The following is a 26,061-nucleotide window of genomic DNA, read 5'->3' on the forward strand; positions in this document are numbered from 1 at the left end:
ATGGCCTAAAATCACAATAATAAAACTGTTCCTGACTTTTAAATGGCTTCTTCATTGTAACATTAGAATTCACTCCAATGTAATTGTGCAAGAGCTCAACCTGGACAGTGCAGAAAGGCCACACTACCCACAAAACTGCCAGAGATTTAAGAGTTGGATTAATTAGAAAATAAAATCTTTTACATAAATATGGGAAAAATAATACAAACTATAAACTTTGGAGGTGAAGTTTCTGCATGGTACCTTTATCGAAAAATAAGTGCAAAATGGTGAAATACTATTTTTTACTTGTGTCTACTTTTTGCCTAAAATCAAACAAAATAATAGTAGTAAACATGAAGATGCCTAAAAGATACATACAATGCATATATTTCATGTGCTCATTTCCTCATGTCTAACACATATGTTAAATATGTTCATTAAAGATTAAAACTTGTATTCATGTTGTTGGTTTCATCTCCTCAAGTGCTTCATAACTAATGAAGTATTTTGATGTGCATTCATTGTCGTATGTAAGTGCAGCAGCCAATTTGCACACAGCAAGGTCTGACAAATTGCAATAAAGTAAATGATCAATTAAACAGTCTTTGGTCGTGTTGGTTGATTAATAAATGTTGGCCAGGACACCAAGAGAACTCCCCTGTTCTCTCTGAATAGTGATATGGAGGGAGAAATTCTCAACTTGGACACCTGGACAGTAGCCTGCCCATTGTCGAACCTGATTGACTTTCATCCCATTAATAACAATGGAATAAAATTGTGTATTTTCAAAACTGGGCAGGCAATCTGCTCCACCAGTGTACTGGCAAAATTTAAAAATTAACCACAGGATCTTTTACAGCTACTTGTGAAGGCAGTTGGAGCCTTGGTTTTAATATTTCATCCAAAGCCATCAATCATGTATTTTAAGGCTGTTTGTAAAGATATACAGTAAGTATATTGACTTTGAGTGAAAAATGACAGGAAAGCAAACTCAGGATGGCCAATAAAAGCATTGTGGAAAGCTGTGGTGGATGGAACATTATAAGAGAGGTGCATTGTGAATAAGGAAAAATGAAGTTAAACAGTGAAATGGCACTTCTGTGTGCGATAAGTTTCTTTCCATATTGTAATATAACCTGTTTTATGTCTGTACTCCAAAAATAATTTGAAAGTAATGATTTGACCAAACATGAGTAGATATTTTTGCTCTACTGGTCTAATAAATTAACCCTTCAAGCAATAACAAAACTGTTGAGAATAGTTTAGAAAATAATTTGAAATTGATAGATAAACAGGGAGCATAGCTGCAATTTCCAATAATACCTAAGTTCATCCTTTCCAACAGGCAAACAGAACATGATGTCAATAATCCTTAAGCACAGGAGTGCCTGTGACTGAAATTTACATATTTGTAGAGTGTTTTTGTTCATACTGTGCCACCTGATGGAATAAATGTTTTGTAGCATGAGATCACGTGCACCACTAGTTTCATTGCACCCTTAATAATTTCTAATTGTGTGCGAGTGCAACCTTATCATGTTCTTCCTTTAATTTAACACCTCATTTAATTACCATAAATTCCAGAGTAGTGCTCATACACTAGTGTATGAACCATAGTTCACAACTTATACTTCTTTCAGAAAGCACACCACAGGTTTGCAGGCCATAAATAACTGCATGAAGATATGGCAATAAACAATAGGTTTTCCAGTACTTCAAATAATTTATCTTGCATCATATAGGTTTTTAAATTTCAATAAAAAGCATGATTAAAAACTTGCTGTGTGACCACAACAACTAATTGTAGATAGGCTCTCAGTTAAATTATTATTATTCTTCCTCATATTTCTTATTGTTCACTTGGAGTAGCGGAAAATGTGAAACAAGTCAATGGTTCATGCATTTTTAACAAGTCATGACAAGAAGGGCTTGCCATCAAGACTATGCCTGGATGAGTAATAAGACTTATTACTAAACCCTTCACATGACTATTCCTTCCATTTCCACACTACTGGAGGATCACCTATCAGTGCAGCTTATAATTGTTATGGACCCTTCAGTTCCATACTACAGAACTTTGCTGTATAAATCCACATTCTCATTATTTTGCATAATGGGCTCTGTCTTTTGGATGAGACGTTAAACCGAGGCCTCAGGTAGACATAAAAGGTCACAGCCTTATTTGAAGAGCTGGGCATTCTACCCTGTGTTCGGGCCAACATTTGTCCTCTACCGAACATTAATTAAAGAAAATCGGTGATCTGGTCATTATTGCATTGGTGTTTGTAGACCTTACTGTGTGCCAATTGGCTGCCATGTTTCCTACATGAGTGACTACATTCAAACCACACTTCATTGGCTGTAAAGCACTTTGAGACATTCCGTGATCATGCAAGGTACTCGATAAATGCTAGTCTTTCTTTCCTCCTTGATAATCTCAAACTACAGATACTAACAGACTTATGCTGTGAAATTGGGTTCTGTAGCACCACTGCTGCTGGTGCAACAGAAGCCCCAAACTGACAAAATGGCAGCCGAGACCCTTCTGGCCAAGTTGATTGACAGGGCACTAGCACAGGTGTGCTGTCCATGTGCTAGAAATATGCAGAGTGAGCAGATCATGATGTCAAACAACCTCTAACATTGACTTGACATGTGATCTGCCTTTTTGGATCATACAGTTTCAGTTAACTGCCCTCTCTTAAACAACCCAAGCTGAATATATCTTCAGCTGCACAGATGGACCCCCCCCCCACCCCCCCACCAACTAGCATTGTTTAGAGGTCCAACCATCCAACTTCCAGGTGAGGTGTTTTTGACTTACTTTGGCTGGTGCAGAGCTTGTGGAAGTACTGTGTTGATTGTTATTGGAGGAGTTTTGCAAACTTTTTGCTTTTTCAAGGTAATGGTGCTGGATCTTGACAAGGTGAACAGAGGAGTTAGAAGAGCTGTCAGGTGAAAGTCGTCTTCAGTTAGGGGTCTGTAGTTGTAGTCCCTCTTGTGCTGCAGCACGATTTGGAAATGGAGCACAGACAGTATAGAGGGGAGGCAGTGTACAGGGGGCGGAGGAGGAGGAAACGAAGGAAGGGAAGTGGCATCCAGGACTCTCTTGCTCTGGTTGAGCGCTCCATAGGTGGATAATCAGACTCCGGTTCCCTTGAGATGTCAGTCCCTCGTCACAGTTACTTCACAATTCCCCACCTTTCAATCCACCTGCTGTGTACCAGCACAGCATCCTCCTGACCCAAATCCTGAAATCAAAACCACCGGCAAAAATAAATTCCATAACAACTTTATATACAATGAATATACAATGGATGGTAGGACCATAGGAGGTACAGCAGGACCTTGGTATACTTGCCCATAGATCACTGAAGGCAGCAGCACAGTTAGATAAGGTCATTAGGAAGGCATATGGGATACTTGCCTTTATTAGCCGAGGCATAGAATATAAGAGCAGGGAGGTTATGATGGAGCTGTAAAAAATGCTAGTTAGGCCACAGGTGGAGTACTGTGGACAGTTCTGGTCACCACACTATAGGAAGGATGTGAATGTACTGGAGAGGATGCAGAGGAGATTCGCCAAGATGTAGCCTGGGCTGGAGCATTTCAAATATGAAGAGAGACTGGATAGGCTAGGGTTGTTTTCCTTAGAGCAGAGAAGGCTGAGGGGGGGACCTGATTAAGGTATACAAAATTATGAGGGGCATAGATAGGAAGAAACATTTTCCCTTAGCGAAGGTGTCAATAATCAGGGGACATAGATTTAAAGTAAGGGGAAGGAGATTTAGAGGGGATTTGAGGAAAAACTTTTTCACCCAGAGGGTGGTTGGAATCTGGAACACACTGCCTGAAAGGGTGGTAGTGGCAGGAATCCTCACAACATTTAAGAAGTATTTAGATGAGCACTTGAAACGCAATAGCATACAGGGCTATTGGCCACATGCTGGAAAATGGGATTAGAATAGATAGGCTTGTTGGCCAGCATGGACATAGTGGGCCGAAGGGCCTGTTTCTGTGCTGTATAACTTCATGTGACTCTATGACTTATCCATCATCACTTCCAATAAAACATGCACGACTGAACTATTTACTCTCGTGCATTCCCTTAGTGCCCTTGCCTGACCTAATGCTCCTGTGCAGTGTTACCCCACTGCTTATAGCATGGCTGCTGACTTTCACTGGGAAGACTGCAGATGACTTTGTGGACGACTTCAAGCAGCTCTGGTCCGTCTGGACCTGGTTTCGGACTGCACACTTCAGCATGGGCAGCAGTAGTCTGGCCTGGCTGCCTGAGAGGCAGCAGCAAGGAAACTGGCAGAGTAACAGTGGTGGGAGCACAAATGCTGTCATCCTGAGAGAGGACATCAGGGTAATGCTTGATGGAGCCACTGCTATGAATCTGTTGGAGAACAGATTGCTGGACTGCCGTGAGAGCCTTCACGTCCCGTTGAGCACTGATATCCATAGGCTTGATGACAACAGTCTGAGCTTGGATTGCAATAAGCATGAATCTCATTACCTCAGTCTGAGCTTACACTGCAGCATTCAGACGTTGAGAGGCTTCCACCTCTGCTGCAGTGGAAGCTGAGACACCGACCATTAGATTCTGAATCACGAATGGTCCACAAGTGCTGTTATGGAGTTGGCCACCACTTTCAGGCTGGAAAGAGTGGGCTCCAAACCCTGTGCGATGCCCACAGCCAAGTTGGAGATGAACTCCTTCATGCTCCTTGATAGTGACAACAGACTGTCTGGCAGGTTTGCCAGTGCTCCAAGCATCTCATTGTGTATGCTCACCAGCATTTTCCTGTAGACCACCCCATTGAATTCCTCAACTGAGTCCCCTGTAGCAGAACCCATCTGCAATCTTGCCTCTCAAGTGAGCCGGCATACAGATTATCCTTTTCCCCTGGCCTGGCTGCAACCCACTCTTGCCCAGTGATTCAACATGTGCTGATATCAACTCTATACTACCCTCTAAGTTTTGTGCAGTGGCAGGATCTAACTGGCGGCTGTGAATTTAGGATCAAATGACGGTGCTTTTTCATTCGAGGTCAGGTGCAGTTAATGACCTTGCTCTTAAGGCTACAGTGACTGGCCAAGTGGCAGTTCTTGGCATCAGATCAAAAATGGACAAGGAAACCTCCTGCTGATTACCACCTACCACCTTCCCTCAGCTGATGAGTCAGTACTCCTCCATGTTGAACAGCATTTGGAGGAAGCACTAAGGGTGGCAAGGGCACAGAATGTACTCTGCGTGGGGGACTTCAATGTCCATCACCAAGAGTGGCTCGGTGGCACCACTGCTGACCGAGCTGGCTGAGTCCTAAAGGACATAGCTGCTAGACTGGGTATGCGGCAGGTGGTGAGGGAACCAACAAGAGGGGAAAGCATACTTGACCTGATCCTCACCAATCTACCTGCCGCAGATGCATCTGTCCATGACAGTATTGGTAGGAGTGAACACCACCGCACAGTCGTTTTGGAGACAAAGTCCCGCCTTCACATTGAGGATACCCTCCATCGTGTTGTGTGGCACTACCACAGTGCTAAATGGGATAGATTTTGAACAGATCCAGCAATGCAAAACTGGGCATCCATGAGGCGCTGTGGGCCATCAGCAGCAGCAGAATTATACTCAACCACAATCTGTAACCTCATGGCCCGGCATATCCCCACTCTACCATTACCATCAAGCCAGGAGACCAACCCTGGTTCAATGAAGAGTGCAGGAGGGCATGCCAAGAGCAACACCAGGCATACATCAAAATGAGGTCTCAACCTAGTGAAGCTACAACACCGGACTACTTGCGTGCCAAACTGCGTAAGCAGCATGCAATAGACAGAGCTAAGCGATCCCAAAACCAACGGATCAGATCTGAGCTCTGAAGTCCTGCCACATCAAGCCGTGAATGGTGGTGGACAGTTAAACAACGAACTGGAGGAGGTGGCTCCACAAATATCCCCATCCTCAATGATGGGGGAGCCCAGCACAACCAGTGCAAAAGATAAGGCTGAAGCATTTGCAACAATCTTCAGCCAGAAGTGCCGAGTTGATGATCTATCTCGGCCTTCTCCTAAAGTCCCCAGCATCACAGATGCCAGACTTCAGCCAATTCGATTCACTCCGCATGATATAAAGAAACATAGAACATAGAACATAGAACAGTACAGCACAGTACAGGCCCTTCGGCCCACGATGTTGTGCCGAACCTTTAACCTACTCTAAGATCAAACTAACTACCTACCCTTCATTCTACTATCATCCATGTACCTATCCAAGAGTCGCTTAAATGCCCCTAACGTATCTGCTTCTACTACCACCGCTGGCAGCGCATTCCACGCACCCACCACTCTCTGTGTAAAGAACCTACCTCTGACATCTCCCCAAAACCTTCCTCCAATCACCTTAAAATTATGCCCCCTGGTGCTATCCACTCTATCTATGCCTCTCATCATCTTGTACCCCTCTATCAAGTCACCTCTCATCCTTCTTTGCTCCAATGAGAAAAGCCCTAGCTCCCTCAGTCTTTCTTCGTAGGACATGCCCTCCAGTCCAGGCAGCATCCTGGTAAATCTCCTCTGCACCCTCTCTAAAGCTTCCACATCCTTCCTATAATGAGGCGACCAGAACTGAAAATATTTCAAGTATGGTCGAACCAGGGCCTTATAGAGCTGCAGCATAACCTCGCGGCTCTTAAACTCAATCCCCCGTTAATGAAAGCCAACACACCATCCGCCTTCTTAACAACCCTATCAACTTGGGAGGCAACTTTGAGCGATGGACATGGACCCCAAGATCCTTCTGTTCCTCCACAGTACCAAGAATCCTGTCTTTAAGCCTGTATTCCGCATTCAAATTCAACCTTCCAAAATGAATCACTTCACACTTTTCCAGGTTGAACTCCATCTGCCACTTCTCAGCCCAGCTCTGCATCTTGTCAATGTCCCGTTGCAACCTACAACAGCCTTCCACACTATCCACAACTCCAGCAACCTTCGTGTCATCGGCAAACTTGCTAACCCAGCCTTCCACTTCCTCATCCAAGTCATTTATAAAAATCACAAAGAGCAGACGTCCCAGAACAGATCCTTGTGGAACACCACTGGTCACCGAGCTCCATGCTGAATACTTTCCATCTACTACCACCCTCTGACTTCGATGGGCCAGCCACTTTTGTATCCAGACAGCCAACTTTCCCTGAATCCCATGCCTCCTTACTTTCTGAATGAGCCTACCATGGGGAACCTTATCAAACGCCTTGCTTAAATCCATATACACCACATCCACTGCTCTTCCTTCATCAATGTGTTTTGTCACATCTTCAAAGAATTCAATAATGCTTGTGAGGCATGACCTGCCCCTTACAAAGCCATGCTGACTGTCTCTAATCAAACTATGCTTTTCCAAATAATCATAAATCATAAAACGAGTGAAGGCACTGGAAACCGCAAAGGCTATGGGCCCTGACAATATTCCGGCAATAGTACTGAAGACCTGTGCTCCAGAACTTTCTGCGCCCCTAGCCAAGCAGTTCCAGTACAGCTACAACACTGGCATCTACCCGGCAATGTGGAAAATTGCCCAGGTATGTCCTGTACACAAAAAACAGGACAAGTCCAACCTGGCCAATTACCGCCCCATCAGCCTACTCTCAATCATCAGTAAAGCGATGGAAGGTGTCATCAAAAGTGCCATCAAGCGGCACTTGCTTAGCAATAACCTGCTCAGTGACGCCAGGGCCACTCAGCTCCTGACCTCATTACAATCTTGATTGAAATATGGACAAAAGAGCTGAACTCAAGGGGTGAGGTGAGAGTGACTGCCCTTGACATCAAGGCAGCATTTGACCAATCAAGGAGCCCTAGAAAAGCTAAGGTCAATGGGAATCAGGGGGAAAACCTGCTGCTGGCTGGAGTCATACCAAGCCTAAAGGAAGATGGTTGTGGTTGTTGGAGGTCAATCATCTGAGCTCCAGGACATCACTGCAGGAGTTCCTCAGGGTAGTGTCCTGGGCCCAACCATCTTCAGCTGCTTCATCAATGACCTTCTTTCAATCATAAGGTCAGAAGTGGGGATGTTTGCTGATGATTGCACAATGTTCAGCACCATTCGTAACTCCTCAGATACTAAAGCAGTCCGTGTAGAAATGCAGCAAGACCTGGACAATATCCAGGCTTGTGCTGATAAGTGGCAAGTAGCATTCGCGCCACACAAGTGCCAGGCAATGACCATCTCCAACAAGAGAGAATCTAACCATCTCCCCTTGACATTCAATGGCATTACCATCACTGAATCCCCCACTATCAACATCCTAGGGGCTATCATTGACCAAAAACTGAACTGGAGTAGCCATATCAATACCGTGGCTATAAGAGCAGGTCAGAGGCTAGGAATCCTGCAGCGAGTAACTCACCTCCTGACTCCCCAAAGCCTGTCTGCCATCTACAGGGCATAAGTCAGGAGTGTGATGGAATACTCTCCGCTTGGCTGGATGGGTGCAGCTCCAACAACACTCAAGAAGCTCGACATCATCCAGGACAAAGCAGCGTGCTTGATTGGCACCCCATCTACAAACATTCATGCCCTCCACCGCCAACGTACAGTGGCTGCAGTGTGTACCATCTACAAGATGCACTGCAGCAACGCACCAAGGCTCCTTAGACAGCACCTTCCAAACTTGCGACCTCTACCAACTAGAAGGACAAGGGCAGCAAATGCATGGGAACACCACCACCTGCAAGTTCCCCTCCAAATCACACACCATCCTGACTTGGAACTATATCGTCATTCCTTCACTGTCGCTGGGTCAAAATCCTGGAACTCCCTTCCTAACAGCACTGTGGGTGTACCTATCCCACATGGACTGCAGCGGTTCAAGAAGGCAGCGGTTCAAGAAGGCAGCTCCCCACCACCTTCTCAAGGGCAATTAGGGATGGACAATAAATGCTGGCCTAGCCAGCGATGCCCACATCCCATGAATGAATTTAAAAAAAACAAAATAAAAGCAGAAATTCAGAAGGGGAGTGTTGGGGTGAGCGATGTTGGGGAGTGTGTGGTGGAAAGCTAAAAGGTCCATGGTCATACCATCTGCAGCTTGCCAGATAGCAGGATGAGGGTGAGGTGGGATTTGAGAAAGGGCTTAAAACAGGAACATAGTTATCCTAAATGTTCTTGGCGATGCTGGATGCAATGGCCTCAGTCACAACCAGCACCCTGATGCGAAGCACCAACTCCTCTGGAGGGCTTAGGTGATGCCTGTCCCCAGCTGGTTCACTCTGCTCCCTGCTGTTATGAGCCAGAGAGAGGGTAGAATGTCAGTGAGTGTGCTTCAATGTGTTTGGATGATGTGCCTACCATAGCCGAATAGCTGGAGGAATGTGGAAGCAGTGAGAGGTGGGTGTGAGGTTGGCAGCATTGGTCGGGATGTGAGGGTAAGGCAAAGTATCTGAAGGTTCGGCATGAGTCTTGATTGCTTGAAATTACTGATGGGTGAGTGATGGTGCTGTGGTGCATTGAACAGCGTGAAAGATGGTTGTTGTGGTGAGAAGGAGGTAGCATTTGAAGATGCATTCACTGACCTTGACCACCTGTGTGAGGTCATTGAACTGCTGCCAGGTCCTTGTGGCCAGTCCTCCCTCGTCACCAGCTCCCATTCCCTTCACAGGGTGAGCCTTCTGGCCCCTGGCAGCAACATTGTGCCTTTCCTCATTTCCACCTTCTGGACTAATGCCTCCAGCGCTGCATCAGAAAACATGGGAGACCTCCTCTTTCCTGTTGCTGCATTTTCTATGGTTTTGCTTCTCTCCAAGTCTTCCACAGGCAGTCCGAAACAACTCCTGCCAATGAGTGCAATTGCCCTTTGAGAGGATCAGGCTGCCTTTAAGAGGTGCAGGCAAGCTGAAACTTTGCTAGCCATTCACGCTTCTGGGCCCCCCTGTCAGTCAGCAGTGCGTTCTATGCTGTGCTGCATGCTGAAATCATGGTGGCATCACGAAGTTTGCGAGCTGCCTCCCTCGAGGGGACCAAACGCATGCATTGTGACAGCCACACACAAAAACAGGCCTTGACTAATTTTTCCCCCTAGGTGTTCTGATTTCAGATTTATTCACTAATTTGTTCACAACCCTTTTTTCAAACCTCTCAGTTCACAATATTAAAACAGAAAAAAAAGCACATCAGAAATATACTGTAAATAGAAAGTTCATTGTCTGGACTTCAGGGACCAAATAACCTGGGTTTGAGAGCTAGAAATGGCCTGGGGGCTGCAGCTTGTGCATGCCAAATTTGTAAGGATCTTAAATTTAAATAGAATAGATTCTTGGGGTTTGTCAACTGCTTACAAGTTACTTCATGTATCTACCACTAAAACTTAAATCTTGGCAAGGCTTCATCCATCATTTAGAGAAGCCAGATGTTTACTTGCAAAACAAAGTAACGCCTGGATAGTTATTTCAAAACCTATCTTTCTATTTGGTCAGAGATTTAATCAGGACATGTAGTGAGCTGAACAATTTTTTTCAAGGTACCATAATCTCCAGGTACCCCTCCATGAAATCAAAATGTCAGTTTGAATTTTGATTACATATTATTCAAGAAATTCAGCATCATCTTTAGCCATGAACTATAATATTCATGGGATTGTAATGCTGAAATATAACTCGTAAATATATTTCCTTATTGCTGTGAAATATTGTCAGGTGACTTCTTCCATCGAGATATTTTTGTGTACACATTTCAGTTTCTATGCATTTAGACTTAACATTGAAAGAAATAATTTGCATTTATATAGCACCTTTCACATCATCACGATATATTGAACCAATTCCCAGCTGATTTATTTTTTATAATCCAGATTTGAAATACTTGCTGAAAAGCTATATTTCAATTAATTTGAATATATTTTCAAAATGTATTGTGGCCAAGTATCTCTTCCGAACTCCACCTATGTACTCAGCTTGAGATCAGACAGTGAAAGCTGTACGTTGTTAAAAAACTGCCTCTTAATTAACTGTGAGCTACAACACAATTACAAGATCAGACAACTGAGCTATAATGCACAGCTAATTATTCAGAACTAAATAAATGTCCTTATTAATTGATTGATTCTACGTTATCACAATCGATGTCGCCTAAAAGTGGTATTTGTTCATAAAGGTTATAATTCTATCCATAGCTGATTACTAAATTATACAAAGAAAATTTCTATCAGCTGTCTAGACAATGTCACAGTGTATTATCATCCAATAAGCAATCTTTCAGCTAAAGACCAGCTTCTCGAGATCTGTTAAAATCAATCTAGAAATGTTTCATTACAATTTTTTAAAATGTTTATTTTATTCTTAACTGCACAATGTTCCAGGCACCATCCACTGGCTAAGGGATTGATAAAGTAAATGGCTTCCAGGGCTCTGACAATTTTGCTTGGTAACTGGTCACAAGTAATGCAGGATCTTACAATGGTGACCCACTGATTTACTCTCCGTTTCAAAGAGTTACCTCCTTCTGCATACTACTACTTGATAAATCATTCCTGGATAATATTTCCATTAAAGTAGAAATTAGAAGAATATTGGGCTGGAATTTATTAGTGCCACCGCACAGCCCCTGTGCTATTACACGCGGGAGCTGATTTAAGGGCGGCGCAGTGGTTAGCACCGCAGCCTCACAACTCCAGCAACCCAGGTTCGATTCTGAGTACTGCCTGTGCGGAGTTTGCAAGTTCTCCCTGTGACCACGTGGGTTTTTGCCGGGTGCTCTGGTTTCCTCCCACAGCCAAAGACTTGGAGGTTGATAGGTACATTGGCCATTATAAATTGTCCCTAGTGTAGGTGGTAGGGGAATTGTGGGGATGTGGTAGGAATATGGGATTAATGTAGGATTAGTATAAATGGGTGGTTGATGGTTGGAACAGACTCGGTGGGCCGAAGGACCTGTTTCAGTGCTGTATCTATAAAAATAAATGTAAAAAATAAAGTAGAGGGGGCAGGGCAGCTGCCACCGTGCAGACGCCAGCATCATTTTTAACGGGCTTTAAGCCCTTAGCAGAGATTGAACTTTTTAAAGTTACAGTCGTCCTGATTTTTTAAAATAAACAATTAGGATATGGAGGCCCTTTCCCAACCCCCCCACCCCCCCCCACTCAATGATCTTTTAATTGGGCCTTATTGACAGAACTTATGTTATTCCCTACCCGAACATCCCCCCCCCAACCTTCTAACATTTGCCCTTCAACCCCTTCCTACCATCCCCACAGCCAATTAAAATTGTTTTCCCTGTTCCCCCACCCCTCCTGCCCTGAAAATTTTATTCCTTCCCCCTCCCCACCAGGTTCTCGCCATTTGGAGTTCCGAAGGTGCACGAGCTGCGTTCAGCGGCCATACAATGGGTGTGGAACGGTCACTGCCTACAGTTAGGTTAATTTTCATCTCATTGTTCTTCATTTAAATATTTAGATGAAGGCCCTGCCGCCGTTACTATGCAGTGGGCCCTTCTCGATGTTGGGGGTCAAGGCACGCCTCTCCTTGCTGAATTTTACGGGCCCCCCCATCCCCCTGCCGTGACCCACAACGTCGAGGGGCTGGTAAAATTCAGCCCGTTGTGTTAGGTGTTCATCCAATAGGCCCTATTGTAATTTCTAAACAGCTATTGGAAATCGTAGGTGAAAAGGCCAGTCCTGCAATGCTGCCCCTTAATGCAGTCATACACATATGCTTTCCTGTTCAGCTGCCTGTCAATAGATCTTTCAAGTAGGAGCAGTTTAAGGAACTAACAAGGCATTTTTATTTCATCAAATAGCAAATAAAAAACAATTAGAAAATTTGAAGTTTATTAATGTAAACACTAGGGCTGGATGGGGGTTCTGGCGGTGGGCTGGAAGGCAAGGAAAGACCCCACCTCGGCCCTCTGTCAGACCCCTGGTGGAATTCCACAACAGGCAGCCAATTAACTTTAAGGGACAAGCTCCCCCACTCCAGAGCTGCTGGCCATTTGGTAGGCCAGCAGCTCTGCAGTACTAGCAGCGCTACCAGGAGCGGTGCCCACTCCCCATCCCAGGCCCATTAGGAGGTCACCAGGTCTCGCTTGGTAGTGTCCCCTCACGGTGACAGATTCCTCCAACTTAAGTAAAATGGGAGCAGAGGTGAGATGCTGCCCTTAAGTGACCATTAATTGGCCACTTATGGGCCTCAATTGTGACGTTCCCCACTCCTGACAAAATGGCATGGGGGCAGGACAATGTCGGGCGCGTCTTTTTTTTGTATTAGTTCAGGGAATGTAGGCATTGCTGGCTAGACCAGCATTTATTGCCCATCTCTAATTGCCCTCGAGAAGGTGTTGGTGAGCTGCTTTCTTGAACCATTGCAGCAGTCCTTGGAGTGTAGGTACATCCACAGTACTGTTAGGAAGGGAGTTCCAGGATCTTGACCTAGTGATAGTGAAGGAACAGCGATATAGTTCCAAGTCAGAATGGTGTGTGGCTTGGAGGGGAACTTGCAGGTGGTGGTGTTCCCATACATCTGCTGCCCTTGTCCTTTTAGGTCAAGATTGTCCAACGTATGGCCCACGGGCCAGCATTCAGCCTGCCATAGGTTTCCATCTGGCCCGCGGATGTAAACTATTCCGAGGCCGTTTCTCATCCTCCCCCAGGGTCTATAACTGGAGATGGGAAATTCTGCATTGTCAGACCTGTTTTTAAAAAAGATCGCAAGTCGGATTCCTAGCTGACAGATCCTGACATTGGGAACAGCAATTTCTCAACTCCGGACAAATTCGGGGTGTTTTAAAAGGCCACCGGAAAACTCCGAATCTGTTAGAAGTTCAGAAACTGCTGTTCCCATGTCAGGATCTGTCAGCTATGAAACTGACTTGCGATTTTAAAAAAAAACTGATCAGCCATCTGCTAAGCATTCCTGCTGTCTGCAAATGTCAGAGAGAGAGAGAGAAAGAAAGGGGACGAGCAGAGAGAAAGATAGGGGACAGAGAGAGAGAGAGGGGACAGAGAGAAAGGGCGAGAGAGGGACAGTGATCAAGATCACTCCTGACAGAATGACATCTATCTAGAATACTCTGCATCACTACAAGTGTGCAGGCAAACATTGACTACTTGTGCAAGCAACAAAATGCCGGGTATCTCACGCAATCAGTGTCCAATATAGTGACCAGAAAGTATGTCAATTTAAAGTTTCTTTATAAAAATCAACTTTGTTGTTGATTTTATTAGTAAGATAAATTTTTAATGCCATTATCTTTTGAAATTTGCTCACCGACTCCCAGTGCTGAGCAAAAATTGCAATGTGGCCCTCCACCCGAAAAGGGTGGACAACTCTGTTCTAGGTGATAGAGGTAATGGGTTTGGAAGGTGCTGTCGAAGGAGCCTTGGTGAGTTGCTATAATGCATCTTGTAGATGGTACACACTACTGCCACTGTGCATGGGTGGTGGAGGGAGTGAATGTTAAAGCTGGTGGATATGGTGCCAATCAAGCAGGCTGCTTTGTCCTGGATGGTGTCGAGCTTCTTGAGTGTTGTTAGAGCTGCACCCATCCAGGCAAGTGGAGAGTATTCCATCACACTCCTGACTGCTCCCAACGCCACCCATGCCATTTTGTGTGTTCCCCTGCTTCTGTTCCCATCTCCAAGGGCAGGATTTCTATTATTTCCATTTCCTTTATTGCTTTTTTTTGTTGGAATACTTTAGCAGTTTATTGAAACTGCTTTTTTTAAATACTTGACAAAACCAAAGAGAACTTACATGCCGCAAGGGCGGCACAGTGGCGCAGTGGTTAGCACCGCAGCCTCACAGCTCCAGCGACCCAGGTTCAATTCTGGGTACTGCCTGTGTGGAGTTTGCAAGTTCTTCCTGTGTCTGCTTGGTGCTCCGGTTTCCTCCCACATGCCAAAGACTTGCAGGTTGATAGGTTAATTGGCCATTATAAATTGCCCCTAGTATAGGTAGGTGGTAGGGAAATATAGGGACAGGTGGGGATGTGGTAGGAATATGGAATTAGTGTAGGGTTAGTATAAATGGGTGGTTGATGGTCAGCACAGACTCGGTGGGCCGAAGGGCCTGTTTCAGTGCTGTATCTCTAAACTACGAAAATGCAGGTATAAACTATTAATACAGAGGAATGTTATATTTTACTTCATATTATGTGTTTACTGAAACTTAAACAAAATACTTAGTTAAGAACACTTCAAGTTAAAAGCATTCTTCAGCTTGAAGGACTAGCTTACCTTAAATAGGTCCAGTTTCTCTCAAATATTAGAGGGCAGCAATTTAAAGATATGAGAAGCATTCTCTTGAATTATTTAAGAAAAATGATGTGGCTCCAAGTTTGATCCCTGATCTGTTCTTATTTTAGTCAAGGAAGCAGGAGAGGTTCTGTAATCTGCCTTCATGGCTGATGGTGGTGAAAACTGGTTATTTCTCCCACTTCTGTTAGGTATCCATTGAATCTGAGTGAAAATGTCCATGTGTTGATATTTATTCACGACAAATTATATTGTCGTGTCCCCCATGGTCTGCCAACACACATTGGCAAAGCTCGCACATTTATAATGGCAACTTTGGTGAGGTGATAAAAGGCTGCTGGTACCAATGGCACTGGAACCAAGGAAACAATTGACAACTTCAGAAAGTGAGGGAAAGAAAACTGGCAAGGGGCAAAAAAAAAGCAATGTGAAGGTTATAGAGCAAAGTTGATGAAGTTACTTCCCAATAGAGCTGGAGTAAATATTGGGAAATAGTAGGCTTATATGGTGCTTAGATGGCCTAAGAGGAGGGGGTGGTTGACTGTTAAACCTGTAGTAAGATCAAGAAGGATGAGAAGGAACTGTACACCATGAAAGAGAGGAAAGATAAAAGTATTCGCTGTATTAGAAAGATGCAGTTCATAAAAGGTCGAGATGGTGCAAAACTAAACAGCATTTATTTATAGTGTTATAGCGCTGCTTCACAAACCACTGACGACCTCTAGGCGCTTACCCATTGTCTCTTGAGACAAGGAAGCCAAAGAAGAAGTAATGGGACAATAATTGGACCGTAATTCTGCTGATCACTTTTCACCTCTGATTGCCAGTGTAAACATTGCCGAACTTTAGTTTAAAGGCAGTGTGGTCTCTACACAAACAGCATAAATGTTGCTGTTCTGAGTGTCTAATCATGTCCCATATTGTAGCCGTGTGTGTAATTCTCGAAAAGAATTTATTTAATGTACTTGTAGCATTGCTGTGCTGAAAGCTAGTAGTGTAAATAAAGCAGCTCCACTCAACCCACACAACTGGGTTCAATCTAGACAGATTACTGCACTGTGGGACCGACCTTAAATACTGGCATTCGGTCTGTCTAGCCTGTCGGTACATGTTGGTGAAATAATATCAAAAGAAATGCATATCAAAGTGTTTTTTGACCTAATCATTTGAGAGAGCAGGGCTTGGGTTAAATTCCAGGTGTGCTGAAATGTTAAAGACAAGCTCCTGAAGGGCAGAAACATTTCCAGTGATGGTTACATAAAACAAAAAGTAAAGAGCTAAATGCACCATTGTATGAACTTTTCCTTTACTTCTTTCGAATAATATAGCTTTGTTTTTAATCACTATTAAGTTACCTGCCTCATTTACCCCTCAGTGTAAAAAAAAATTGCGAATGGAAAACCTAATTGGAAGTTGATGGTTGGGAGTGATTACAAAACAATAACAATAAGATTGCATGCTCTTGAGTGTTTGCAAGGGAGTAATTGACAGTGTCAGATGGCAGCACAAATTGTGATAGTAAGAGTAAAGCTTGAACTTTATTATAATATTTAAACCCAACTATTAAATTACATTACAAAGCTACAAGCCACATATTATAAAGGATGAGATAACTGGACAATTGGAAAACAATGATATGATTGGGCAGACTCAACATGAATTTGTGAAAGGGAAATCATGTTTGACAAACCTGTTGTAATTTTTTGAGAATGTTACTTGTAGCATAGATAAGGGGGAATCAGTGGATGTGGTGTATTTGGATTTTCAGAAGGCTTTTGATAAGGTCCCACACAGGAGGTTAGGAAACAAAATTAGAGCAGATGGAGTGGAGGTAATATACAGCAATGGATTGAGAATTAGTTCCGGACAGAAAACAGAGAGTAGGAATAAATGGGTCATTCTTAGGATGGCAGGCTGTTACTAGTGGGGTACCGCAATGATCAGTGCTTGGGCCACAGCTGTTTACAATCTATATCAATGATTTTGATATGGGGACCAATTGTAATATTTCCAAATTTGCAGATGACACAAAACTAGAAGGGAATGTACGTTGTGAGGAGGATGCAAGGAGGTTTCAAGGGGATTTGGACAGGCTGAGTGAATGGGCAAGAATATGGCAGATGGAATATAATGTGATCTGATCCACTTTGGTAGAAACAACCGAAAGGCAAAGAATATTTCTTAAATGGTGAGAGATTGGGAAGTTTTGATGTCCAAAGGGACCTGAGTGTCCTTATTCATGAGTCACTAAGAGCTAGTATGCAGGTGCAGCAAGCAATTAAGAAGGCAAATGGTATGTTGGCCTTCATTGCAAGGGGATTTGACTACAGGAGTAAAGATGTATTGCTTCAATTGTATAAGGCCTTGGTGAGACTGCACCTGGAGTATTGTGTGCAGTTTTGGTCTCCTTATCCAAGGAAGGATATACTTGCCATAGAGGGAGTGCAACTGAGGTTCACCAGACCAATCCTTGGGATGGCAGGATTGTCATATCAGGAGAGATTAAATAGACTGGACCTTTATTCTCTCGAGTTTAGAAGAATGAGAGGTGGCTGGGGAGACTAGAACCAGGGGACACAGTCTCAAAATAAGGGGCAGGCCATTTAGGACTGAGATGAGGAGGAATTTCTTCACTCAGAGGGTGGTGAATCTTTGGAATTCTGTGCGCCAGAGGGTTGTGGAAGCTCTGTGTTGAGTATATTCAAGACTGAGATTGATAGATTTCTGCATATTAAAACCATCAAGGGTAATGTTACGGGAATAGTGCAGGAAAATTGTGTTGAAGTAGAAGATCAGCCATGATCTCATTGAAAGGCGGAGCGGGCTGAATGGCCTATTCCTGTTCCGATTTCTTATGTTCTTATACACAATAATTCTAAATGCATGTGTTCTGTTGTGAAAAACATTTATATTCATAAGGTTTTTTTTGGTTAGAATTCTCTTTTGGACAGACTGGGATTCCAGTTTCCCACGTATTGAGGCTGCTTCAATGAGTGGAGAAGGAAGAAAGACCATCTACAAAGCTTTGGGGACTGGCGGATGGCTTAATGGGCTAACAGTGGATTACCTTGAGAACCGAATTGTTTGGATTGATGCTATGTAAGATTAATATTTTTTTCCACCTGAAAAGTTTGAGCATGATCATGAAATGTGTGTGTAGATATTTTGTCTCAATATAATTGCTAACTTCTCCTAAAAATTTATTCTGAGAACATTTTTAATGTCTGCTACCTATTACCAATAATATATGCAGCTTCACTTGCTTCTGAGAATTAAGAATTTACTGTTGTTAAATGATTTGAACACTTTTAGTTACAACAGAAATGAAAATCAACCAAGATGATCTTAGAGGCAATCTTTCTTTTCTCAATCCACACCAACAACCTTAATGTAAAAAATGGTTGTGCATTTTATACTGCATTTAGAAAATCCCATCGGCAGAAAACTTTTTTTCCTGTCATCTAGAACAACCTATTTCTTTGTAACTGGAGCAATCTTTCACTCTGCAAACAGTGTGGACCTCAGTCTTTGTAAAACACTTCAAGCCCAATGAAGAGTTTCTACATTAAAATCATGATTCGGCCCTGGGAACATCTCATTCATGCCTGTGAGAGGGTGGCCTTGGTAGGGCAGAACTGAGAAATTCCGTTCAGAGAGCTGAGTTGAACTCATGGCCCCCCACCACACACCCCCAATCTCCACATCAATGGGTGTGGTTAGGGGAATTTCCTAAGCCTCTCGTGGAGCAAGTTATTAATCTTGGATAATCCCAGAGAGGGCCTGACATCTTAGAAGTGTTAGAAGATGGTGAGGCCTTTCACCTGTGAAGGTGAATATAACTGAAAGTGGATGTGTGTCTTCTAAGCTGCTCGACCTTGGCCTCAGCTGTTATCAAAACTGCTTCTTTTGCCTCTGTAACATTACCTGCCTCCGACCTATCTCGGCCCTTCTGGTGTTGCACTTCTACATCCATGGCTTTATTACTTTAGTCCTTGATTTTTCCTATGCTGACCAAGTTGCTGTCCCTGCATCAATCCTCCACAATCTTCGTTCATAATAGCACAGCATGCATGCTCACCCACATTTACATACAAACATACGAAATAGGAACAGGAGTAGGCCCCTCGAGCCTGCTCCATCATTCAATAAGATTTTTTTTTACAAAATATACTTTATTCCTAAAAATCTGTAAAAAATACATTACAAAATAGTTCAAAACAGCACCAAGTCAACAATACAAAGAGTGCAAAGGAGATCAGCTTCCTTCAATACTGGAGTGGGTTGCCTCACAACCCATCCATTTCATTTTACATGCCATGTACATTTTGCAGCAAACCCATATTTTCTCGATACAGCCCGAGGGGTTTTCCATGGAGCCAGCCACTCAGTTCACCTTCATGGGGGGACCTTACACAGTGGTCTTTCCTATTGAGCCTTTGCCGTGGCTGCCCCTAGCTTCAGTGCATCCCTCAGCACGTAGTCCTGGACCTTGGAATGTGCCAGTCTGCAACACTCAGTTGTAGACAACTCTTTGCGCTGGAAGACCAGCAAGTTTCGGGCAGACCAAAGAGTGTCTTTCACCGAATTGATAGTCCTCCAGCAGCAGCTGATGTTTATCTCGGTGTGCGTCCCTGGGAACAGCCCGTAGAGCACAGACTCCTGTGTTACAGAGCTGCTTGGGATGAACCTCAACAAAAACCACTGCATCTCTTTCCACACCTGCTTTGCAAAGCCACATTCCAGAAGCAAGTGGGCAACCATCTCTTCCTCAACACAGCCACCTCGAAGGCATTGTGCAGAGGGAGTGAGACTCCGGGCGTGCAGGAAGGATCTGATGGGGAGGGCTCTTCTCACCACCAGCCAAGCTACATCTTGGTGCTTGTTTGAAAGTTCTGGTGATGAGGCATTCCGCCAAATGACTTTGGCGGTCTGCTCGGGGAACCATCCGACAGGATCCACCGTCACCTTTTCCCGTAGGGCCTTGAGGACATTCCGTGCAGACCACTGCTTGATGGATTGGTGGTCAAAGGTGTTTTACCGCAGAAACTTTTCCACGAAGGATAGGTGGTACGGCACGGTCCAACTGGATGGAGCGTTCCACAGCAATGTGACCAGGCCCATCCTTCACAACACCAGGGACAGATAGAACCTCAGCACATAGTGACACTTGGAGTTTGCGTACTGGAGGTCTGTGCACAGCTTGATGCAGCTGCACACAAAGGTGATCATCAGGATGAGCGCGACGTTGGGTATATTTTTCCCGCCCTTATCAAGAGGTTTGAACATTGTGTCCCTCCGAACCTGGTTCATTTTGGATCCCCAGATGAAGCGGAAAATGGCTCGGGTGACCGCCACGGCGCAGGAGTGGGGTATGGGCCAGACCTGCGCCACGTACAGCAACAACGTGAGCGCCTCGCACCTGATGACCAGGTTCTTACCCACAATGGAGAGAGATCGCAGCTCCCACATGCTCAGCTTATGGTGTACCCTGGCTACTCACCCACTCCAGGCTTTACTGCAAGCCCCGGCCCTTCCGAACCATATCCCCAGCACCTGCAGGTAGTCTGACCTGACGGTGAAGGGGACAAAGGATCAGTCCTGACCCATACCGAGGCGATCGTATCCCTGAGTAGCGTGGGACTATCAGAGATGTTCCTGCCGGGTACAGTGCAGGTCTGGTCAGGGTGAATCACTAACTCCAGAGCAGACTTGACTCGACTGGCAGTGACTTTGGACAGATTCTTGTCGTCAACATTATGCAGTGAGATCGGCCGGCAATTTCTGATTTCTGCCCTCTCCCCCTTTCGCTTGTAAATGAGGATGATGATGCCTTTCCTCATGGATTCTGACATGCTGCCAGCCAGAAGCATACTCTCGTATACTTCCAGCAGGTCTGGGCCGACCCAGTCCCAAAGGGCCGAATACAACTCAACCGGTAAGCCATCGCTTCCGGGAGTTTTACTCGTCTCGAAGGACTTGACAGCCTTTGTCAGCTCGTCCAGAGTTAGCGGCTTGTCCATTCACTCCCTCATGCTGTCATCTAAGACGTCTGTGATAGGTGACAGGAAGGACTGGGAGGCTCTGCTGTCTGTGGGCTTCACGTCGTACAGCCCAGCATAAAAGGATTTGCTGATCCTTAGTAGGGTGGACACCTGCCTCATCAGCTTGGACCAGGAGAAGGCTTTTGACAGGATATCGCACACCTACATGATGGACGTGCTTTCCAAAATGGGGTTTGGGGAGGGAATCTCCAATTGGATCAAACTGCTCTACACAAACATCAGTAGTGCAGTCTCAATCAATGGGTGGGAATCAGAAAGTTTCCCAATCCATTCTGGAGTCAGACAGGGCTGTCCTTTCTCCCCTGTCTTGTTTGTTTGCTGTATTGAGCCCTTTGCTAAGTCTATTAGGAAGGATGCGAGCAAAAGAGGGGTGACAATCCCAGGCAGCAGAGGCACTCAGGTTACAACCTCCCTGTACATGGACAATGTCGCCGTTTTCTGTTCGGATCCACTGTCCGTTCGCAGACTGATGAGCATCTGCGACCAGTTCGAACTGGCGTGGGGAGCCAAAGTTAACCACGGCAAGGGCGATGTTCTTTGGGAACTGGGCTGACCGATACTTTGTCCCCTTGACCGTCAGGTCAGACTACCTGAAGGTGCTGGGGATATGGTTTGGAAGGGCCGGGGCGTGTATCAAAACCTGGAGGGAGTGAGTAGCCACGATACAACATAAGCTGAGCGTGTGGGAGCAGCGATCTCTTTCCATTGTGGGTAAGAACCTGGACATCAGGTGCGAGGCGCTCAGGTTGTTGCTGTACGTGGCGCAGGTCTGGCCCATACCCCACTCCTGCGCAATGGCAGTCACCTGAATCATTTTCCACTTCATTTGGGGATCCAAAATGGACCAGGTCCGGAGGGACACGATGTTCAAACCTCTGGATAAGGGTGGGAGAAATGTGCCCAACGTCGCCCTCATCCTGATGGCCACCTTCGTGTGCGGCTGCATCAAGCTGTTCGTAGATCCCCAGCATGCAAACTCCAAGTGTCACTATGTGCTGAGGTTCTATCTGTCCCTGGTGTTGCGAAGGATGGGCCTGGTCACATTGCCGCGGAACGCTACATTCAGTTGGACCGTGCCGTACCACCTACCCTTCGTGGAAAAGTTTCTGGGGTAAAACACCTTTGACCACCAATCCATCAGGCAGTGGTCTGCACGGAATGTCCTCAAGGCCCTACGGGAAAAGGAGACGGTGGATCCTGTTGGATGGTTCCCCGAGCAGACTGCCAAAGTCATTTGGCAGAATGCCTCATCACTCGAACTTTCAAACAAGCACCAAGATGTAGCTTGGCTGGTGGTGAGAAGAGCCCTCCCCTTCAGATCCTTCCTGCACGCCCGGAGTCTCACCCCCTCTGCACAATGCCCTCGAGGTGGCTGTGTTGGGGAAGAGATGGTTGCCCACTTGCTTCTGGAATGTGTCTTTGCAAAGTAGGCGTGGAAAGAGATGCAGTGGTTTTTGTCGAGGTTCATGCCAAGCAGCTCTGTAACACAGGAGTCTGTGCTCTCCGGGCTGTTCCCAGGGACGCACACTGAGATAAACATCAGCTGCTGCTGGAGCACTATCAATTCGGTGAAAGACACTCTTTGGTCTGCCCGAAACTTGCTGGTCTTCCAGCGCAGAGATGTCCACGACTGAGTGTTGCAGACTGGCACATTCCAAGGTCCAGGATTACGTGCTGAGGGAAGCACTAATGCTTGGGGCAGCTGCGGCAAAGGCTCAATGGGGAAAGGCCACTGTGTAAGGTGAATTGAGTGGCTGTATCCAGAAAATATGGGTTTGCTGCAAAATGTACATGGCATGTAAAATGAAATGGAACGGTTGTGAGGCAACTCACTCCTGTATTGAAGGAAACTGATCTCCTTTACATTCTTTGTATTGTCGACTTGGTGCTGTTTTGAACTGTTTTGTAATGCATTTTTTACAGATTTTTATGTATAAAGTATATTTTGGGAGAAAAAAGAAATGTTTCATAATTAGTACTCAGCAGATGGTTGGTTATTTAGTAATTTTGAAAGAATGCTGAAATCGTAATTGGGAAGACTGAAATTATGTGTTCTAATGTACTCCAACTACATTGTTCAATTTGTGCATGTTAAAATGCGTTCACTTGGTTTTCTCTGCTTGCCACAACTTCTTCACAGTCTGGAACTATACCTTGATCTTTGCAAGCTGTATCCCTTATTAAATATAGTCGACACTGATTACAGCATGTATTAATTGTTAGAATATCATCTGTATAAAAAATGAATTTTGTAGTTTATGCATTAAAAATAATAATTAACATTTTCTTAATCAATATGTATGAGACAAACTAAGTACTTGCATGAGAAAGTAATTGTGTTTCTAAGTTTTCTTTGTCTTTGTTCTTTCATGTCTTATTTTTCTTGATACAGGTCTGATGGTATTTATTCAGCCTTATATGATGGCAGCGAACTGATAGAAGTCTTGCGTAATCATGAATACCTTTCGCATCCTTTTGCTGTAACATTGTACGGAGGTGATGTTTATTGGACTGACTGGAAGACTAACACCCTATTGAAAGCTAACAAATGGACTGGCCATAATGTCACTGTAGTACAGCGAACCAGTGCACGACCATATGACCTACAGATTTACCACCAAACCAGGCAGCCACAAGGTAGGTCAGATGTTTAACTTCCGCTTCTGTTTGTTTTGTGACCAAAAGAACAGTAAGAAAGCAACTTGTGAAATGAAACAGAGATGTAAGGAAATAAATCAGTAACAATTATAATTGTTCCTGTAGCCATCTGATAAATTGTGCTGCAAGATAATATAGCTATATTTAATGTACATACAATATACAAAATTATGTCTTAAGAAAATGTTAAATAGCTACAGCTTCATTGTGGTTCCCTCAGCGTCCCATTTATATTACAATATTGTATCAATGATACTAATGTTATCTGTGGCAGATCCTTTTGTAAATGTACTGGTATAGATGCACCTCAAAAAGCACTGCTACCTGAGCCTCCAAAGTCATTGCAAGATAGCACAGTGCTGGAGGTAAAGGTAGCCAAAAAAAATGGAAGGCTGAATGCTGCGGTAACTGTCAACTCATCCATAATGATATCCAAGTATTTTCCCTTGCCATGTATTTCCTCCCCCAGTCATTGAGGAAGAAAGTCGAATTAAAGGAGATAAAGAAATGGTGATTGAAGCCACTGGGCAGTTTAAAATTAATGTAATTGTTGTTGAAATAACCTTGCTGCATAAAAGATAGTTCCCATATCAACAGGCCTGAGAACCAGCACTGGAGAACTTTCAAGAATCCAACATAAAAGGTCAATTAACTAACGTCTCATTAGGAATATTGAGCTGGCAATCCATAAAAATCTGTTTAAATATCAGGTGTTAAAATTTCAAACCAAGCCATCAAAATGCTGTATCTTTAATAATACTGCTTGGGACTCAGCTGGTCATAATTGTAGCCAAATAGCATAGGAACCAGTCATGATTTTTAAGCCAAATATATTTTCCCCAACTGTGCAACCTTCCTGTAACACCTTCTATATAAAGAGCAGGCTCAAAACTGTCACCAAAGATTTATTGTAAATGTCATTAATAGCTTTTTCACTTTTGCTTCCTCTTGACGCTATGAATATGTCATATAGATAATAGTGCCATGGAAAGTGTTCCTGAAAAAGGTAAAACTGCCCCTCCTCCACCAATAGAAATAACATGGTTACTTTAAACATGGCTCTACCATGCATTTTACATGTATTAAAAAAAATGGATTATTTCCTCAACATGACACTTTTATTTCTTATGAGTTCTATGAGTTCCATTTTGCCCCGCGCATCCACCAAAAGTATACCGAATAGGCAGTTTGTATAACACAGATTTGACGTCACACTGCAATTTTGGAGTTCAATGCTCTGTCTCTCAAACATGCCAAACACATGTTCAATAGCAGGAAGGATCCCAACCAGCACTATTTAAAGGGATCATCAATAACTTACAAGCTAGTTGCTGATTGATTTCTACTGGTTGTTGCTGTGATTGCAGAAGTGTTAGTTGGTTTCCAGAGTTGTTTAAAGTTGCTGAAGTCCACAGTGAGTGGTGTAGCACATGCTGAAGGAATTTGTCTTGACTACAAAGATTCTAAACAAATCACTTGCTCCCAGACATGGTTGCAACAGTATGCATTTCCCTTGGACTACAGCTTAACAGGTAGAATGAACAGAAGCAACACAAAGCAAGACAAGCTGTTGGAGGAGGAAGGAGGAGGGGGCGGGGGGAGAAGGGTGCTCAGCAAATAACAAAGAACAAAGTAAATTACAGCACAGGAACAGGCCCTTCGGCTCTCCAAGCCTACGCCGATCCAAATCCTCTATCTAAACCTGTCGCCTATTTTCTAAGGGTCTGTATCTCTTTACTTCCTGCCCATTCATGTATCTGTCTAGATACATCTTAAAAGACGCTATCATGCCCGCGTCTACCACCTCCGCTGGTAATGCGTTCCATGCACCCACCACCCTCTGCGTAAAGAACTTTCCACGCATATCCCCCCTAAACTTTTCCCCTTTCACTTTGAACTCGTGTCCCCTTGTAATTGAATCCCCCACTCTGGGAAAAAGCTTCTTGCTATCCACCCTGTCTATACCTCTCATGATTTTGTACACCTCAATCAGGTCCCCCCTCAACCTCCGTCTTTCTAATGAAAATAATCCTAATCTACTCAACCTCTCTTCATAGCTAGCGCCCTCCATACCAGGCAACATCCTGGTGAACCTCCTCTGCACC

At 44.3% G+C, this 26,061-nt stretch overlaps 1 protein-coding gene across 4 annotated transcripts in view; it reads left to right on the plus strand.

Moving 5' to 3' along the window:
- LOC137371926 (low-density lipoprotein receptor-related protein 1-like) overlaps nt 1–26,061 on the plus strand; it is a 1,827,029-nt gene that overhangs the window by 1,037,417 nt on the left and 763,551 nt on the right. For all 4 annotated transcript variants that reach the window (XM_068035008.1, XM_068035009.1, XM_068035010.1 and 1 more), the window contains exons 26-27: nt 18,171–18,335; nt 23,691–23,935. In XM_068035008.1, coding sequence (XP_067891109.1) covers nt 18,171–18,335; nt 23,691–23,935 — 410 coding nt within the window. The remainder of the gene's footprint in view (nt 1–18,170; nt 18,336–23,690; nt 23,936–26,061) is intronic.

Source organism: Heterodontus francisci, chromosome 7 (genome assembly GCF_036365525.1).
Source record: "Heterodontus francisci isolate sHetFra1 chromosome 7, sHetFra1.hap1, whole genome shotgun sequence".
NCBI classification, from domain to species: domain Eukaryota; kingdom Metazoa; phylum Chordata; class Chondrichthyes; order Heterodontiformes; family Heterodontidae; genus Heterodontus; species Heterodontus francisci.